This window comes from Amblyraja radiata, unplaced genomic scaffold, assembly GCF_010909765.2.
Source record: "Amblyraja radiata isolate CabotCenter1 unplaced genomic scaffold, sAmbRad1.1.pri scaffold_1185_ctg1, whole genome shotgun sequence".
In the NCBI taxonomy this organism is placed as follows: Eukaryota; Metazoa; Chordata; class Chondrichthyes; order Rajiformes; family Rajidae; genus Amblyraja; species Amblyraja radiata.
The window spans coordinates 1-15,778 of NW_022630368.1; the positions used below are offsets into that span (position 1 = coordinate 1).

General features: G+C 42.4%; 1 protein-coding gene across 1 annotated transcript; it reads left to right on the forward strand.

Moving 5' to 3' along the window:
- Positions 1-1,235: 1,235 nt before the first annotated feature.
- Positions 1,236-12,269, forward strand: LOC116969785 (collagen alpha-1(XV) chain-like; the record flags this gene model as incomplete). The annotated part of the gene is made up of 3 exons (XM_033016569.1): positions 1,236-1,463; positions 9,388-9,500; positions 10,483-12,269. Coding segments are annotated over 3 exons (561 nt in total), but the record flags the coding sequence as incomplete, so codon positions are not given.
- Positions 12,270-15,778: the final 3,509 nt, after the last annotated feature.

Here is a 15,778-nt window from a genome sequence, read left to right on the forward strand (position 1 = left end):
GCATACATGTGATGGAGGGCATGCAAACAAAAGCAAACCTGGGGTATTCCTGGGGTGAATTGTCTGACGAGGAGAGATTAAACTGACTCGGCCTCTGTGCTCCTGAGTTTGAAATCATAAATTATACATAGCTTTGGCAGGGGCAAAATCTGGCCAGAGTGTGTCTAGATCAGAATTCACAGTCCCAAAATCAGCAGAGTTCAGCATTGAGCATTCTCGAGGCAATGGACTGTGGAGACTCAATTGATCAGAGGTGGATATTGAAGATAAAATATGGACAAAGATCGATATTAAAAGAACCAAGGGATTTGGGATCAGTCCAGAAAGTGGTGCTGCAAATTATTCAATGACAGAGTAGGATTGAAAGTCCTACTCCTGCTTCAATCCCTCAATTTCTTTTGGCACATCAATAACCATCAAACTGTGATTTGATATGTGCTGGGTGGGACTAACAAATTCCATTCCACAGGATGAAACAGAAGTGTAACTAAGTGTGGCTCTCTACAAACAATTAGCTTATGCTTTAATTTTTATAGGTAGCATGAGCTAATTTATATCATTAAGATGACTGGGGCTATGATCTCCTGAGTTGGGAAATCATAAATCATCCAGGTCTTGACAGGATAAGTGCAGGGATGAAGTTTGAACAGGCCATGATGCCCTGATGTATTACTCGACAGCCAAGGGCATTCCTACTGGGAACATGTCTGGCAAAATGAATCAGCTACTTAAACCAGTGTGTAAAGAGTAACCTGGCAGCTTTTACTTACTCTTGTGGTTGATTGAAGTCAATGGATATTTTTAAGGCAGAGATAGATAGATTCTTGATTAGTACAGGTGTCAGCGGTTATGGGGAGAAGGCAGGGGAATGGGGTTAGGAGGGAGAGATAGATCAGCCATGATTGAATGGCGTAGACTTGATGGGCCGAATGGCCTAATTCTGCTCCTATCACGTATGAACATGAACCTTTATGATGATTCTATGTCATAGATACAAATGGACAGAGAGGCAGGGTTAGTTCAATATATTTGGCATTCGCTTAGACACGGGTTCATACCATTAACTTGGTTATTCTGCTGGTTGCCTGCTGTAGGTCAGAGCCACCCCTGTGCTCTTGTGTCTGACAGGAACCTCTGGCTTGAGAAACACACTTCAAAGTGACCCAGGCAAACTGGATGGAGGATTGTTAGTTTCCTGCTTGGGTTGGTGGTATCTACTCCTGTATGTACTTTGACTTAAACCTTTCTTCCTTGTTTCTCTACAGTTGCACCTGGTGGCTTTGAACACGCCCCTGTCTGGTAACATGCGGGGGATCCACGGAGCCGATCTGCAGTGTTTCCAGCAAGCTCAGGCGATGGGCTCCATGGCAACTTACCGCGCCTTCCTCTCGTCTCAGCTGCAAGACTTGTACACTGTAGTGAGGAAAGCGGACAGATTAAATATGCCAGTTGTCAACCTAAAGGTAACAACATTTGCGTTGGTTGCTGCTTCTGGCACGGTGGCGCAGTGGTAGAGTTGCTGCCTCACAGCGCCAGAGACCCGGGTTCGATCCTGACCACGGGTGCTGTCTGTGCGGAGTTTGAACTTTCTCCCTGTGACCACGAGGGTTTTCTCCGTGTCATCCGGTTTCCTCCCACACTCCACGGACGTGCAGGCTTGTATGTAAATTGGCCTCTGTAAATTGTCCCTGGTGTGTAGGATGCAAACCTGGCATAACATAGAACTAGTGTACAGGTGATCGCTGGTCAGCGAGGACTTGGTGGGCCGCAGGGCCTGTTTCCACACTGTTATTTCTCAACTTAACTCAACTAAAAAGAGTATGCTTGTGAGGGTTAAATGAAAAAAATGCAATGAATTAACTTCCTGAAAATCCATGAATTTATTTGAGGTTATAGAAAAATAATAGATACCGTGATCCTAGGAACGTTAAGGGCCTGTCCCACTTACGCGACCTTTACAAGCGACTGCCGGCACCTGTGATAGGTCGCCGAAATTTCCAACACGAAAATTCAGCGGCGACCAGAAAGACGCTACGAGAGTGAGGCTTCTAAAATGGCTTCTACATCATCATTTGGTGCTAAAAGCAGGAAGCAGCCGTTCAAACAGCAGTATACATAGAGATGGCAATGAATGCACTGTCAAGTAAGGTGCGTAAAAGACCTATCAATTGGTAGCAAAGTTATGCATTCTCGTACTCTTACATGGGTATGAACGCACATAAAAAACAACATTTCTTTCAGCAAAATGGCACAGCGTAAAAATACTGATTTCCTCAGCAAAATACTGATTTTCAGGAACTAGAATATTGAAAGGCTCTGACAAAACTTGACAGCTCTGTCATAATAAGTTGAACATTCATTATATTTATCAGATAAAAATGACCCTGAAGTTGAAACACAAGATTTCACTAATAACCTTTTTGGAAGATCCCCAAGTAATTTTGCTCATGGAATACACATTGTTAGATGCAAGCAGAGCACAAAGAACAGGGCAGCACAGTGGCGCAACAGTAGAGCAGCTGCCTTACAGCGCCAGAGAATCGGGTTCGATCCTGACTACGGGTGCTGTCTGTACAGAGTTTGTACGTTCTTCCCGTGACCTGCGTGGGTTTTCTCCGAGATCTTTGGTTTCCTCCCACACTCCAAAGACGTGCAGGTTTGTAGGTTAATTAGTTTGGTATGAATGTAAATTGTCCCCAGTGTGTGTAGGGTAGTGTTAATGTGCGGGGATCACTGGTCGGCGCAGACTCGGTGAGCCAAAGGGCCTGTTTCTGCACTGTATCTCCAAACTAAACTAAACTAAACAAATGAAACAGAAAAATAACAAAAAAAACACACCCGTGGGGGTTGGAGGCCATGGTTGACACTGTCACCCATTGGTCCATTTCTGTTCCCATTTTCCCCAAACAGGTTGTACAAAGGTCGACCCAAAATGCTGGAGGGACAGGCAGCATCTTTGTAGAGAAGGAATGGGTGACGTTTTGCGTCGCGACCCTTCTTCAGACTGAGAATGAGGGGAAAGAGAATCACAGAGATAAGGAAGTGTAAGGTGTGAAAACGAGTCATCAAATGGGATGCAGATCACGGAAAATGTAGAATAGATCACTGTTAGTTGGGAGAAGGTGACAGCGAAAGATAAAATTCAATCAGGGTCTGCCAGCTTTCATGGTCATTTTCTATTGCAACATGGAAATTAGTGGATTTATTGAAATTGGTATTGAGGTTTTGAGCGAAGCAAAACCTTCGGAAAAAAGAAATACTTGACAATCTATTGAAGAAGTAGCAAACGTAGGGGTTGAAGCTGAGAGGAGACTATAACAGTGGGACCTTCTACACACCAAACAGTGTTCACAAATAGTTGGACAGGACAACGTGCACAGGAATGTTAAACAAAAGATGTGTGGAGAAAATTGGAAAATTAAATTACGGTGGATATCAAGATAATAGTTTGAATAAATTTGCAACAAACAGTTTCAAAGACCAACTAATGCTTTTAGATGGTAGTTAAATGTCCTTGTATTCATTCATTTGCATTTTCCTCATCATATTGCTGATAGTTTTTGCAAGCATCCAACAAATGTCTTGATAATTTTCCAATGCAAATACAGTAATGAATAGCTTTATGGCATTCTGCTCCATCTAGAGGGGTTTGGCTGGTTTGCTTCACCATCCTGCTAGAGTTTGCAGAAGCAAGTAACTTTGCCGATGGGGGTTCATTTTAACTATTAGCGTAAACTGAGAGGTTTAGTTTAGTTTAGTTTAGAGATACAGCACGGAAACAGACCCTGAGGCGCACATTAACACTATCCTAGATACACTAGAGACAATTTACATTTACACCAAACCAATTAGCCTACAAGCCTTTGGTGTGTGGGAGGAAACCGAAAATCTCGGAGAAAACCCACGCACGTCATGGAGAGAACGTACAAACTCCGTACAGCCAATTACCTGTAGTCAGGATCGAACCCAGGTCTCTGGCGCTGTAAGGCTATTTCATAGCGTCAGAGCCCCGAGTTTAATCCTGGCTTCAGCTGCTGTTTGTGTGGAGTTTGCACATTCTCTCTGTGAACGCATGGGTTTGTCCTGGTGTTCCTCCCACATCCCAAAGACGTTCGGGTTAATTGGCCTCTGTAGAATTGCCTCTAATATGTAATGAGTGGATGAGAAAGTTGGATAATATAGAGTGGGTGATCGATGGCCAGTATGGACTCAGTGGGTCGAAGGGCCTGTTTCCACATGGTATCTCTAAACTAAATCAATTAGTGTTATCCTTTGTTCCCTTCTTTTCATTTGCTTGTCCAGCCTCCTCTATGTAGCAGCAAGTCTACATTTTCAGCACATTTGATGATTGTCACAAAGAAGTTTCCTTAAATCCAGACTTCCTGGATTTCTTGCTGACTATTTGATATTGATACTTATGCCCCTCTCCACAAGTAGGGGACTTCTCTTTGTAACCATTCTAGCAAACTTCGGTGACTCCTCCACCCCATTTTCTGAGGTGAAAAACAGTCTGTTCATACTTTCCCGAAAAATACCCTTGACTATCTAATATCACCCTGGTAAATGTTGGCATCTTTTCCGCTGCCTTTGTATCCCTTTTCTAGAATGGCTACCAGAGGTATGTGCAGTATAACCAGAGAGTGCTGAAATCACTGCGGAGGTCGACTTTTAGTGTTTGCCGACTATGAATTCCAAGATACTTCTGTTCTACCCCACCCTGACTGACCTCTTCCAAGTGAGGAGTGACTTCTCTATTCATGCTCCTAACATGAGTCATCCGGACTGAATCCCAGCTGCAAATAATTTGCTTTTGATTACTGCCCTCTTCCTGGAATTCATTGCCTCCTCATTCCCAATTTGGAATTAAGTGCAAATTGAGGCATTAAGAGTCTTAAATCGTTGACGTAAATGGTGAATGACAGCCTAGAATGAATCTTTGTGGGACTCCTATATTCCCACTCTCTGCTTCCTACCCTGAAGACAGCTAATGGTCTATTCCACTCCTTGTCCCCAGCTCTGAATTCCTTGGCCTTATTCATTAGTCTATCATTAATGCTCTTACTGGAAGCCGTTTGAATATCTTGATTAATTACAACAACATCATTACCACTGTCTGCTCCCTCTGTTATTATTACCCTCAAACATGCATTAACATCTGCCAGTCAAGAACTGTCTGCTTGAAAACCACAATAACAAATCATCCTTATTTTTCATCGCAGCCGTCAACACATCACTTGAGAACAGATGAAAGAAGTTAGAATTTATTGACGATACAGTCAGTCTGCAAGGCACATGTAGTCTCTCAGGTGTTTGATGTAGCATCAATGTGGTAACCAGGTTATCAAATACTGGATAATGGAAAATGGCATTCTGCACAATACTATTCTAAACCAGTGCTCAATGATGAGAGTTCCTCCAGCATCTCTTGTTCACAAGGCACAAGAGGCAACAGGGACACTGACAAAATACTGGGCGTCCCATGGCAAATTGATAATGCAGTGAAAAGATTTGAAGGCAGAGTGGTGAGGAGGAATTTCAAATCTATGGTTATTTAAAGATTTTGGTTTAGATGTAGGTTTGGTTTTGAAAGGTTTAGAGGGATATGAGCTAAATGCATGCATATGGGATTAGCAAACGAGGCATCTTGGTCGGTTTGGACACGTTGGGCCGAAGCGCCTGTTTACATGCAGTATGACTTTATGACTCTAGTAAAAAAAGATGATAAAAGACAAAGGATATATATTACAAATACACAAAGAACTCCAGAGATCTTCTCTGGCCTGGTTCAAAATAGTGTAATGGGCGGGGGTGAAAGTAACTTAGATTTGGTGACGCATCGGTAGAGTTGCTGCCTTACAGCACCAGAGACCCGGGTTCAATCCTGACTACTGGTGCTGTTCTCCCAGTGACCTGTGTGGGGGGTTTTCTGAGATCTTCGGTTTCCTCCCACACTCCAAAGACATATAGGTTTGTAGGTTAATTGGCTTGGTATAAGTGTAAAATTGTCCCTAGTGTGCATAGGATAGTGTTAGTGTGCAGGGATCGCTGGTCGGTGCAGACTCGGTGGGCCGAAGGGCCTGTTTCCGTGCTGTATTGCTAAACTAAACTAAATATTGTTGATTTAACCCATCTGCAATTATTGTATCAGCCACTTTTTCACCAGTTTGGTATCCTGGCTTGCAGTGGTTTACTCTCACCTCTGGCCTTGGTAGTATAAAAGGGAGACCATGACAATGTGGTAGCCATCTCTATTAGAGCCTGTATCAGCCTGTATTAGAGAGTCAGCCTTAATTATGGAGGGGACTTGAACCTGTGGCATTTTGACTCAGAAGAATCCTCCACTCCGGCAGAAGAGAGGTAGGCCAACTGAAAGTATTAGCATTTCATATCATCGAATAGCCCCATGTCCTTATTCATGTTTACAGATCAAAGATAAAGCTGTAGAGAGACACAAAAGGCTGGAGTAACTCAGCGTGTCAGATAGCATCTCTGGAGAAAAGGAATAGGTGATGTTTTGGATCAAGACACTTCTTCAGACTAAAGGTCCTGTCCCACTTGGCAATTTTTTCGGCGACTGCCGGCGTCATATCAGTGTCGCCAAAAGATTTTGAACATTTCAAAATCCAGCGGCGACAAAAAAAATGTTGCTACACTTGAAAAAACAACGCGCGTCAATACATCATCGGTGACCTGATACGTCTGTCAATTATGCCGGCAGTCGCCGAAATAATCGCCAAGTGGGACAGGCCCTTGAGAGCTTCAGTCGTCTTGTTGAGTCTCATTGTCTGTAACTCATTTTCACCTAGTTCACAGCTAACAATGGCCTGTTTTCTTTATCATCATTGCTTTTTTGCATATCTTTCATTCTATGAAATTTGTTCTATATCTCTCCACACCACCGTCTATATCTCTTGTTTCCCTTTCCCCTGACTCTCAGTCTGAAGAAGGGTCTTGACCCGAAACGTCACCTATTCCGTTTCTCCAGCGATGCTGTCTCACCCTCTGAGTTACTCCGGCTTTTTGTGTCATGTTTAAACCAGCGTCTGCAGTTCCTTCCTTCACAAGATAAAGCTGTCATTACTTAGGCAGCTTGAAACACAGTTCTACCAACTCAAATTAGCAATTATAAAAAACTAAACTGAATTTCAGTCAATGCACAGATGGAAATGAAACACCTCTTGGCAGAGCTGAGGATTTGCATTCATCGTTGAGAATTATTCAATTGCTCCATTTGCATGAACAAGGGGGATTATTTATTTAAACTGATTAGATATTTCCATGGCAGGTTGCATCCAAATACTGTGTGATAACTGGAGGTCGTTCAGATCCAAGTTTTGCTGCATCTAGTGGAAAGATGGGTCATAGTGACAGGGAGTGTACTGTTTATGCCGCCTCCTTAAGACTTAATGTTTTAATTAGACTTAAATATATGGATAGATGTGCAACTTGAAGGGGAATACCACACCCCCTGTTTAGATCGTGAAAGATACAATTTCCTCCACTGTTGAAGATATGCCCAATCACTAAGAGATTAGAAACACAAGGGACTTGCTGATTTACGGTAAAACACACTGAACACTGGAAAACTCAGCAAGGCAGGAAGCATCTCGGGCGGACATGGATGGGCGATGTTTCGGGTCGGGCCCTTCATTAAACATCGTGTCCAGCATTCCAGGTTAACAAGCTGATGTACAGTATGTCACTAAAGTCTTTTGGTCAGTTTTTCCTGACTTCTTAATAGCTTACTAATTTAATGTTTTTTTCATAAATAATGTTAATTCCAAATACTCTGCCCGAGTATTCCAGACAATGACAGAATAGGCACGGTAACGAAATTCCCCCACTATGGCTGTTGTTAGAAAGGCTCTGATTGTAATTCTAGTGCTTGTTTCTGGGGGACAGACCCCTTGCTCCACAGCCCTGCCTGTTATGGGGTTAGATTGTGATTGTAAGCATAGCTTTGTCTGTTACTGGAAGCGGCACTGACTGAAAACCCATATATCACCTTACAGTGGATAACTGATTGTACCCAGCTTGTCTGTTTACTGGGGACACCAACTGGAAGCCTAGATCCATCTGGTTTTACATTGACTGATGATTCTATATTAAGCAGTTACTTTTAGTTTAGTTTACATTACTTTATTGTCACATGTACCGAGGTACAGTGAAAAGCTTTTGTTGCGTGCTAACCAGTCAGTGGAAAGACAAGGTAGACAAAAAATGCTGGAGAAACTCAGTGGGTGAGGCAGCATCTATGGAGAGAAGGAATAGGCGACGTTTCGGGTCGAGACCCTTCTTCAAGACAATACATGTTTACAATTGAGCCATTTACAGTGTATAGATACATGATAAGGGAATGACGTTTAGTGCAAGGTAAAGCCAATAATGTCCGATCAAGGATAGTCTGAGGGTTTCCAATGAGGTCGATAGTAGTTCAGGACTGCTCTCTGGTTGCGATACGATGGTTCAGTTGCCTGATAACAGCTGGGAAGGAACTGTTCCTGAATCTGGAGATGTGCAATGTCACACTTCTATACCATGTCTGCTCAGCCAAGGTATTGTCCATACCATGTCGACTCAGACAGATAGAAAGTACTTTTTTCAATTTACTGTACTATATACAGTAAAACGGTTGCAGGTTTGATTGTTGGTTTGCACTGAGCTTGTTTATGTCTGTCTACCAGAACATGAATTTGACTTCACTTGAATTAGGGAGGTTATCTATCAGAATTCCCACTGCTGGTTGGTGTCGCATGGCTCCATTCGGCAAACGTTGCCAGGTTGGTGATTGAAACTAGATCAGCCTTCCCTCGGTCTTCTCTCACAGGGAAGTACCAAGCCAAAACTCACATATAAAATGGCAACAGTTGGAAAAGTTTGTTCCATAGAAGAATTTAGTTGCTAGATTGTATACACTGACTGTGACACATACCGTAACGAATATGAGTTAAAGTTGTCACCAGAGCTGGGTACAATGTGAAATGCTATCCTTAAAAACAATGGCCAAGACATAAGATGCGGCAAAGGATTTTTCATGGTAGCAATTCTTTAGATGTTTAGATGTAGGATTTGAATAAATATGGAGGATCGGCAACGAAATCCCAATTAACGACTGAGGTGAGTTATGGCTTCTGAGCAGAAGGGTAAAATTGCCAGGAATATGGATCGACCAGGTGTGTGAAGTAGTCACTGTCACGAGGTAACTTTATTGGTTTAGGGAAGAATCAGTTCTTCCTGTGAAAATCAGGCACAGAAGGCAATTTTTAATTAAAATGATTGATTAAGAAAACACCCTTTGTGTTAAATAGAAGTAAGTTCATTTTAATTCCCACATCCTAGATATTAGGAAGCAAATTCCGGTTAATAAGTTCTGTTTCTTTTCGACAGGGGGAAGTGCTTTTTGACAGTTGGGAGTCTATCTTCAAGAGCCATGCAACGTTCAACACAGGCATTCCTATATACTCCTTCAATGGAAGAAATATCATGAAGGATTCCTCCTGGTAAGAATTGCCCAAGAACATTTAAGACAAATGCAAAGAACATTTTTTTACCTCAGAGGTAGTTAAGGTTCATACTTTATGTAAAAGCCTGAAGGGGCTTTTTTTGAAGTGTAGTAATAGAGGAAATTTCTTGGCCACATTGGACGCAGCAATGTCCACGTATCCAGCAATGTGATGAAGTGGCAGTTAGTTTGAATTTTTTTATCTATTCATTTTTGAAAGTATGGACATCCACGGTAACCCCAGCATTTGTGACGTTTCTCTTATTGTCCTTGAGTCGCAGTTGGTGAGCCAACTTCGCGAAGTGGTGCAGTCCAACTGGGGAAGGTGCTTAATGTTGTTGGATAGTGAGTTGCAGCAGTTGGAACGAGCAAAGGTGAAAGATGACCAATTTCCAAGTTGCGTTGGTGCGTGACCTGAATGAGAAACTTCATGGCTGATGGCGTTCACATGCAACTGATGCTCGTGTCTTTCTTGGCCATGGAGGTTGGGCTTTCAACGATGTTGCTTAATGAATATCTGCAGGTCAGGCCACTAATTGGAACCCACTTGTTCCTCTTCGAGAGATCTTTTAATGATAACTGAGAAGGCAGCCAGAGCCTTAAGGGCCTGTCCCATTTGGGCGTCATTTGCGCGTCATTTACGTAACATCATTTATGCGCCACAACGCACGCCACGCGCGTCATGACGAGCGCGTTGTGCATTGTGACGCATAAATGATGTTGTGTAAATGACACCCAAGTGGGACGTGGTGCTTGGTGAGGTGGCGCGTGGTGAGTTGTGGTAGCGTAGGCAGTGACGCACGGTAGCGCGCGGCGTCCCAGGATTTTGGGATTCACAAAATCTTCGCCCTCCACCTGCGTGACGTGCAAATGACGACCAAGTGGGACAGGCCCTTGAGTTTTACATCCTATCCAAAAGGTGTTATAGCTTTCTTCTCGTGATATAAAATGCTGACCCCATTTTATTTTTATCTTTCAAGGCCTCACAAAATAATCTGGCACGGTTCAAGTGAAAGAGGGAGCCGGGTTCCAACTCATTACTGCGGGGGCTGGAGAAAGACGGACATGACCATCAGGGGCAACGCTTCACCTCTTTCCAGCGGAAAACTCCTCAGTCAGCACTCATACAACTGTGCAAACAACTTTATTGTTCTTTGCGTTGAGAACAGCTACTTCCATGATCACAGAAAGAGAAAATAACAGCCTGCATCTTCAAGTGAAAGCTCAGGATTTCACGTCCGTCGACAGTCTCATTACCAAAACCAGTTAAGGGTGGCACATTTTTACTTCTAGAAATATATTAAAGTGTGACATGTTGCTTTCTGATGAGAAATGGAAGAAATGGAAGCCAAAGATGACAATACCTCAAAAATCTGCATGGGCTGTTCTTTCATTAACAAAGAAAATCGTATTGATCTGAGGAACCGTTCTCACATAATTTCTCATTACGCTTGTTGATACTTTGGTGCTAATGAAAAGTAATTGAAATGGGACCACTGTTAAAATGCCATATTTATAACCGCTATTAACTCAACTTGCCCATATCACAACCTAGCCGAGCTGGTACAATGGGGAAGTTGCCTCACCCCAGCAAGCCTCTGTGTCTATTAGGTTAATATAACTTTCCATCCATTGGAATACACTGCAGTTACGTTATGAGAAAGACCTTGAATCCAGCTTTCATAATGGATATCTTTTCTTTCCCCATAACAGATATGAACGAAAGTTAGCTTTTGTTTGTGAAATCTGCGTCATCATGTCAAAACAACTTATTTAACATAATGTTCAATGTAAAACTATGCATTGTTATTATTACTCAACTCTGCATCACGGTATTCAAGTATCTTAATACGCATATGCATTCATTTTTCACTGCTTTTTCTGCATTGACTGGGTCCTTTTAGCATCTTTCTGGACTGTTTCTGTGTGTGGTATTATTCGACACTAACGCATTGTATTTACTGCTTCTGCCCATCAGTGGTGTATGGAGACGGGTGCCAGCGAGTAGCCAGAGATCTCTCTGCTCAGACCCTTGTTACTGGACATCAGCTGCCTGGCTGGTGAGAATCTCCCTCTCTCAGCCCACTCTCTCAAAGCAAACCCTGCTGTGGGCCTTATGGCTTTTGTACGATACATTCCTCCTGCAAACAATAGATTTAAACATTCTCCCTCTTTTATTTTTACACAATGGTAAAAATGTCGGAGCTGAAGTTTCACAACTATTCACACTTGCCCTGTACTTTAAAATGGCGGCTTGTCAGCGTGATCACTCCCACGGCCGACTTAATCAACTTACACTGAAGAGTTTAGTTCATTTACACTGCAACTTGAGTCTATTCACAGTACATAGTTAACCCTCACAAATGCCAATTTAGTTAATAAAGACAGTACAGCACAGATTTAATTTGTGTACACTACAGAGTTTGTACAGGTTTTGTCTCAGCACATGGCAGATTGAGTGCATTTACTGTCCAGACTGAATCCACTTACCAAGCAGATTTAGTCTATGTACAGCTGAGGTTTGATACATTTATAATGCAGAGTTAGATCATTTACAATATACATTTAGTCCACTCACAGCTATGTTGCAGTCCTTTGAGATTGCAGGTAATGTCCATATAGTGCAATTCAACTACACATCAGTGAACAAATGTTTGCATTGATCAAACAACTTTCTAATATATGAACCAAATGTCTAAATCAGATTGTATTGAAATGAAGGATATTTCACAAGCTGAATAAACGTCATACATTTTTTGTAAAAATCTACCCTGTCTCATTTTTGAAATCTAGGTAATAAATGAAAGAACACTTGTGCGCAGAGAAGGAATTTCTGATGGCGTTGTGTGTAATTGTCCTAAGCCAGTCCATTTCTTTATAAACCAAAGACTACAGCATGAATTGGTGCAAAATACTGCAGATGCTCTAAACTCAAAACAAAACCATATAGCTGGCCAGGCAGCAGCTGTGGAGGGAGAGGGACTCAATGTTTCAAGTCAAAGGTTCTTCATTAGAATCCTAGTGAAGGATGACACAAAAAGTTGGAGTAACTCAGCGGGTCAGGGAGCATCTCTGGAGAGAAGGATTATGTGATGTTTTGGGTCGAAACCCTTCTTCAGACAGAGTCCGGGGAAAGGGAAACTAGAGATATAGACGGTGATATAGAACAAATGAATTAAAGAAATGCAACAAATAATGATGATAAAGAAAGCAGGCCATTGTTAGCTGTGGGCTGGGTGAAAATGAGTTACAAACAATGAGACTCAACAAGACGATTTTGAAGCTAATACGACTTGGGTGGGGGAGGGATGGAGAGAGGTTAGAGAAATCAATGTTCATACATCTGGGGTGTAAGCTGCCCAAGCGAAATATGAGGTGCTGTTACTCCAGTTTGCATTTAGCCTCACTCTGACAATGGAGGAGGCCTAGGACAGAAAGGTCAGTGTGGGAATGGGAAGGGGAATTAAAGTGTTTGGCAACCAGTAGATCAGGTAGGTCCAGGCGGACTGAGCGAAGGTGTTCAACGAAACGATCACCCAGTCTATGTTTGGTCTCGCCGATTAATGAAGGATATTTGATCCAAGACGTTGACTGTCCAACTCTCCCCATGTTTGTCCGCGTACCTTTTTCACACAGAGAGTGGTGAGTCTGTGGAATTCTCTGCCTTAGAGGGCGGTGGAGGCCGGTTCTCTGGATACTTTCAAGAGAGAGCTAGATAGGGCTCTTAAAGACAGTGGAGTCAGGGGGATATGGGGAGAAGGCAGGAATGGGGTACTGATTGGGGATGATCAGCCATGATCATATTGAATGGCGGTGCTGGCTCGAAGGGCCGAATGGCCTACTCCTGCACCTATTGTCTATTGTCTATTGTCTATTGTCTATTGTCTATTGTCTATTGTCTATTGTCTATTGTCTATTGTCTATTGTCTATTGTCTATTGTCTATTGCAGCATTTCTGTTTTCACTTCAGCATGAGCATGTTGCCACACTTTCTTCAGTTCCTGTTGCAGAAGCAGCGCTGAGACATGTAAGATATCTGCAGAGATGTTCCTACTTACATTGATTTTTTTGAACAGACTAACCAAACACTGTAATGAAACGGTGCAGCAGCCTAGCACTTGCTCTGCAGCTCAGCCCCGCACAACCCAATGAGGGTGGCGGGTCGGACTTTTCTGTGGTGGGGAATGGATGCTACTTGACACAGAGTGGAGGAGCAGACTATAAACATACTGCTGGCAATCTTCTCTGGAATTTTGAAGATAGCCCTGAGGCAACATTAGTCAGCGTATTAGCCACATGTGGTATTTCAGAATCCAGATATGTCTAATTGCTTTTTTGATGAATACAAATACAGTAATACAGTGCAGTAGCAGGCATGTGATCTCAGTCTAAATGAAAACATCTGTAGGAAGGAACTGCAGATGCTGGTTTAAACCGAAGGTAGACACAAAAAGGTGGAGTGACTCAGCGGGTCAGACAGCATACTCTGGAGGAAAGGAATAGGTGACGTTTCGGGTCAACACCCTTCTTCGACCTTAAATGTCACCTATTCGTTTTCTCCAGAGATGCCGTCTGACCCGCTGAGTTACGCCAGCTTTTTGTGACTATCTTCTGAAAAAGATCTGGAATTCATTTTCCAAAAAAAGAGTTGAGGTTCAGATCTGGTGTGATCTAAATGAATGACAGAATAGGCTGGAGTCATGAATGGCCTCCTGCTCCTAATACAGTTCTTGTTGAAGTTTCATTTTGTCCAGTATCTCAGTCAGTAGTTACAAGTGGTTTTCCAAATGTGGTTGTTTGTGTTTACCCAACTAGTCAAACAGCAAGCAAACTTTAATCTTTTGGGGACAAATGTGTAAAATTAGGGGGTGCAAAAACCTTTAGATGTGAATAACCGACATGCTCAGTGGTAGTTATCAATATGCAGACCTGTATTCTGTGTGTGCATGGAGTCTTCTCTATTAAAATATATTCATGTATCTAAAAGAATGTTATTGAGGCTAACCCAGTCAATTGTTGGTGCGGCACGGTGGTGCAGCAGTAGAGCTACTGCCTTACAGCACATGAGACCCGGGTTCGATCCTGACCATGGGTGCTTGGCTGTATGGTGTTTGTACCTTCTCCCCTTGACCTGCGTGGGATTTCTCCGAGATCTCCGGTTTCCTCCCACACTCCACAGACCTACCGGTTTGTAGGTTAATTGGTTTTGGTATAATTGTAAAATTGTGTGTGTAAGGTGGTCTTAATGTGCAGGGATCGCTGGTCAATGTGGACTCTGTGGGCAGAAGTGCCGATTTCCACGCTGTATCTCTAAACTAAACTAAACTAAACTAAACAGAATAGACAGGGGAACGTTTACTCCTAGCATTATGCAGAATTATAACTGCATGGATATGGAAAGCCTGAAACAAACATCCAAGATGCCGAGAAGCAACGTTAGTGATGGATGCAGTCAGTGATCCAGATGACAGAAAAGACATGAAGAAGGGCCAAGCATGGACCTCTCCAAGGTGGGGCTGTTGAATGTGAGAAGCAGCTTGGAATTTGGAAAATGGGTTGAACAGAAAGTATAAGAACATGAAAATAGCAGTGGGCCCGATAATTTACAACCTTCTGCATAAAAAAACATTGTAATTATGTTTCCCTGGAGGATCCACCACCATACGATTGCTAATTAACTCCCTCATTATGCAAGTTAAGATCTGATAGATTTTTCCCTAATTGTTTCCACTGTGTATTGTGTCAGAAATATAGATAATTTTGAGTTGTATGCACGAAAGCTAAAACATCCATGATTATATTATTACTTTATTACTAGCTACGTGACTTCCTTATTTTTTGATTAATTATCGCTTAAGTTGTGTTGGTACTGTTAAAGGCCCTGTAAAAATCTTCAACCAATGCTGTTTGTCCTTTCTTATTATCTGTATATGCAACAAAGGTTCTACTTCCTGATTCTCAAAACCAAGATCATTCCTCATTACCAACCTCACTTTTTTACCAACATTTCTGACCACGCAATACCAATTATTTTTTAAATGTCCTACCCTGGAATGTCTCACCACTACAGTTCTTTAATTAGGCATGAGTTGCCGTTTGTGCCACAGTTGTTGGGGACTTGATTCATCTCGACACTTTAATTTTAACTTTTCCATTGTTCCATAATGTCATAAGTGACAGGAGCAGAATTAGGAAGTTCGGTCCATCAAGTCTACTCCGCCATTCAATCATGGCTGACCTATCTTTCCCTCCTAATCCCATTCTCCTGCCTTCTCC